The 4570-nt window shown below is 34.3% G+C and overlaps 1 protein-coding gene across 1 annotated transcript; it reads left to right on the top strand.

Moving 5' to 3' along the window:
• The first annotated feature begins 590 nt into the window (after positions 1–590).
• On the top strand, positions 591–1664 carry LOC132563670 (beta-1,3-galactosyltransferase 1-like). Its single transcript, XM_060228410.1, has one exon. The coding sequence runs from the start codon at positions 591–593 to the stop codon at positions 1662–1664; it is 1074 nt and encodes a 357-aa protein (XP_060084393.1).
• The last annotated feature ends 2906 nt before the right edge of the window (positions 1665–4570 follow it).

The raw sequence follows: 4570 nt of genomic DNA, 5'->3' as shown, positions 1-4570 counted from the left end.
AAATGATGAATCGATGATATTCTTGTCCACGGGAACAATACGAACTCGCCAAATTAAAGTCTTTGGGGTCCTCTTTGTAGACCCAGCTTATTATTTTTTCAGCTCATCATCTGTCTTTGTTGTAATTGGATATGTTTTTTCTTACTTTATTTTAGGGTATCCATCCGGAAGTGGGTAATATTTGGATGGCTGGCAGATGTTTACAGTAGTCTAACGACATCAATTCCCAAAGAATTCAGAGGAGATTTAAGTCCCCCAAAGGAACATCGCTCATCAAGGAAAAAAATCTAAAATTTTACTCTAACGTATATAAGTGGATGGGAGATAACTCCAACAAAGCCGCTTTTACTGAAGTGATGCTGACAAAGACACTTAAAACCAAAGAACTACTATTCAAGGAGGGGAAGGTAAACAACCGTTGTTTGTAACTGATATAAGAAACACAGCGAAATAATATCGACCTAAAAATAAGGTCAAGGTCGTAAATCGATCCAAGCGACGTCACTTTAATTACTACGTTTGTAATTTCTGACAAAATGAAACTTACGAAAGCTGTTGTAATGCTGGGCGGCAAGATCTTTCAGAATAAAATGACGAGATTCATCCAACTAATTATGTTGACATCAACTCTCACTTGCATCGCATATCTTGTTCAAAATGATGCCAAGACAGCGTTCAGACTGGAAGATGGAAACTATTTTCTAGTCGAAAATACAACGCAGCTTCCTTTTGTGACCGAGAATATGACGATTGCATCAAATTTCACCGATATACCGTTAACACCTCATCCTGCAATACATATTCAATTGAATATAGACCTAAAACAGTATGTTCAAGATAAAATTGAAAAGAATATTGACATTCCAGCAAAACCTATTAATGAACATAGCTATGGATATATACATCGCCCTCCGAAGTGTCAGTTTACAAATACAACAGCAAACATAACCCTCCTGGTTCTTGTGAAATCGAGCGTTCAAAACGTCTTGTTAAGAACTGCTATTAGAAACACATGGGGCTCTGGCCTGAGTGGTAATACCATATTAAGATTCATGCTTGGGTACCACAAGGCACACGTAGAAACAACCAAAACAGAAGATAAAATACATCACGACGTCATCGTAGAAAAATTTGTGGATTCGTACCCAAACAACACTCTAAAAACCATTATGGGGTTTAATTGGGCAGTGAATGAATGTCCAACAGCACGAGTTATTCTATTTTTGGACGATGATCATTTACCACACATGGGCAACATCATGGCCTTTTTGCGTTCATTAACTCCGGATCAGTTGGACTCTTTATTCTGTGGGTACAGACTCGACCATGGGCTTGTTTACAAGGGAAAACATCAATGGGCTTTACCAAAGAAAATCTATCCGCATACACACTGGCCGCCATATCTTAGAGGTGGGGCATACCTTGTCTCTCTAAAAATCGCTAAGAGATTTTCTTTGGCTTTTCCTTTTGTTCAATATCTTCATGTTGACGATGGCTACCTGGGTATTGTGGCCTTAAAATTGGACATTAAACCACAACACGATTACAGATTCCAAATGGACAAAAAGATGTTGAGGACAAACAAGACGTATTTTGTCTATAACGATTATAAACACACATCCCTTTTGCGCAATGACTGGGGGGTAATCAAAAACAACAATTAGGATTTTGAAAATAATTCAAGACTATGATACTGAAATTACTCACTAAATAAATTAACTAAATTTTCTGAAGCTTCGTTTAATGTTTTACACATTTTCATTCTCACACATCGTCTGTACGCATCGATTTAAGATCTCTTCACTCAAAAAAATCTACTCAATTGCGGTACATATAGAATTCGATGAATATCCTAGTCAGTGTTATGATTTTTATAGAATACCATGAAAACATTCACACAATATTGAATCAAAGAAATATTTAAACTAGAATAAATGATAAATAAATGTATGCAACCGGTTGGACTAGACTTATAAATGAAATTTATACACCCCTTTATCTAGACTAGTTAAATAATTATATGCACACGGTTTATCTCGACGTTTAAAACAAATATATATATCCGGTTTATCAAGACTGGTTAAAGGAATATAGAGACAGTTTATCTAGACTGGTTAAAGGAATATATACACCTGGTTATCAAGACTGGTTAAAGGAATATAGACTGGTAAAAGAAGTATATACACTTCCTTTATCTAGACTGGTAAAAGAAGTATATACACTTCCATTATCTAGAATGGTAAAAGAAGTATATACACTTCCTTTATCTAGACTGGTTAAAGAAGTATATACACTTCCTTTATCTAGACTGGTTAAAGAAGTATATACACTTCCTTTATCTAGACTGGTTAAAGAGGTATATACACTTCCTTTATCTAGACTGGTAAAAGAAGTATATACACTTCCTTTATCTAGACTGGTTAAAGAAGTATATACACTTCCTTTATCTAGACTGGTTAAAGAAGTATATACACTTCCTTTATCTAGATTGGTTAAAGAGGTATATACACTTCCTTTATCTAGACTGGTTAAAGAAGTATATACATCCGGTTTATCCAGACTGGTTAGTTAGGTATATTTACCCGGTATATCTAGACATGTTAAAGAAATATGCGCAACCGGTTAGTCCAGACTGGTTAAGGAAATATCTAAACTCGGTGTATAAAAACTGGTTCAAGAAATATATACACACAGTTAATCTAGGCTGGTTAAAGAAATATATACATCCGGTTTTTCAAGACTGGTTTAAGAAATAAATACACATAGTTTATCTAGATTTGTTTAAGAAATATATGCAACCGATTTATCTAGACCGGTTATAGAAATATATATATATATCTGGTTTATTTGGACTGTTAAGAAATATATACACTCGGTTAATCTGGACCGGTTAAAGAAATATATACACTCGGTTTATCTGGGCTGGTTAAAGAAATATATACACTCGGTCTATCTGGACCTGTTAAAGAAATATATACACCCGGTTTATCTGGACCGCTTAAAGAAATATATACACCCAAATTATCTTGACTGGTTAAAGAAATATATACACCCTGTTTATCTGGGCTGGTTAAAGAAATATATACACCCTGTTTATCTGGGCTGGTTAAAGAGATATATACACAGTTTATCTAGACTGATCAGAGAAATATGTACACTCGGTTTATTTGGACTGGTTTAAGAAATAGATACACTCGGTTTATTTGGACTGGTTTAAGAAATAGATACACTCGGTTTATTTGGACTGGTAAAGGAAAAATATACACTCGGTTTATCTGGACTGGTAAAAGAAATATATACACACAGTTTATCTGGGCTGTTTTAAGAAATATATACATTCGGTTTATCTGGGCTGGTTAAAGAAATATATACACTCGGTTTATCTGGGCTAGTTAAAGAAATATATACACTCGGTTTATCTTGGCTGGTTAAAGAAATATATACACTCCGTTTATCTGGGCTAGTTAAAGAGATATATACACCTGGTTTATCTGGGCTGGTTAAAGAAATATATACACAGTTTATCTAGACTGATCAGAGAAATATGTACACTCGGTTTATTTGGACTGGTTTAAGAAATAGATACACTCGGTTTATTTGGACTGGTTTAAGAAATAGATACACTCGGTTTATTTGGACTGGTTTAAGAAATAGATACACTCGGTTTATTTGGACTGGTTTAAGAAATAGATACACTCTGTTTATTTGGACTGGTTTAAGAAATAGATACACTCGGTTTATCTGGGCTGGTTAAAGAAATATATACACTCGGTTTATCTGGACCGGTTAAAGAAATATATACACTCGGTTTATCCGGACTGATAAAAGAAATAAATGTAACCGATTTATCTAGACTGGTAAAAGAAATATATACATTCGGTTTATCTGGACTGGTTTAAGAAATAGATACACTCGGTTAATTTGGACTGGTTTAAGAAATAGATACACTCGGTTTATTTGGACTGGTTTAAGAAATATATACACTCGGTTTATCTGGGCTAGTTAAAGAAATATATACACTCGGTTTATCTGGACTGGTAAAGAAATATATACACTCGGTTTATCTGGACTGGTAAAGAAATATATACACTCGGTTTATCTGGACTGGTAAAGGAAAAATATACACTCGGTTTATCTGGACTGGTAAAAGAAATATATACACTCGATTTATCTTGGCTGGTTAAAGAAATATATACACTCGGTTTATCTGGACTGGTAAAAGAAATATATACACACAGTTTATCTGGGCTGTTTTAAGAAATATATACACTCGGTTTATCTGGGCAGGTAAAAGAAATATATACACTCGGTTTATCTGGACTGGTAAAAGAAATATATACACACAGTTTATCTGGGCTGTTTTAAGAAATATATACATTTGGTTTATCTGGGCAGGTAAAAGAAATATATACAATCGGTTTATCTGGGCTGGTTAAAGAAATATATACACTCGGTTTATCTGGGCTAGTTAAAGAAATATATACACTCGGTTAATCTTGGCTGGTTAAAGAAATATATACACTCCGTTTATCTGGGCTAGTTAAAGAAATATATACACTCGGTTTATCTG

This window comes from Ylistrum balloti, unplaced genomic scaffold (genome assembly GCF_031769215.1).
Source record: "Ylistrum balloti isolate Yb309-2 unplaced genomic scaffold, AGI_CSIRO_Ybal_v1 Utg371816, whole genome shotgun sequence".
NCBI classification, from domain to species: domain Eukaryota; kingdom Metazoa; phylum Mollusca; class Bivalvia; order Pectinida; family Pectinidae; genus Ylistrum; species Ylistrum balloti.
This window is presented reverse-complemented; position numbering and strand designations above follow the sequence as displayed.

Bases quoted from the DNA above. Each gene is read 5' to 3' on its own strand.
- LOC132563670 (XM_060228410.1), top strand. From the start codon at position 591: ATGACGAGATTCATCCAACTAATTATGTTGACATCAACTCTCACTTGC.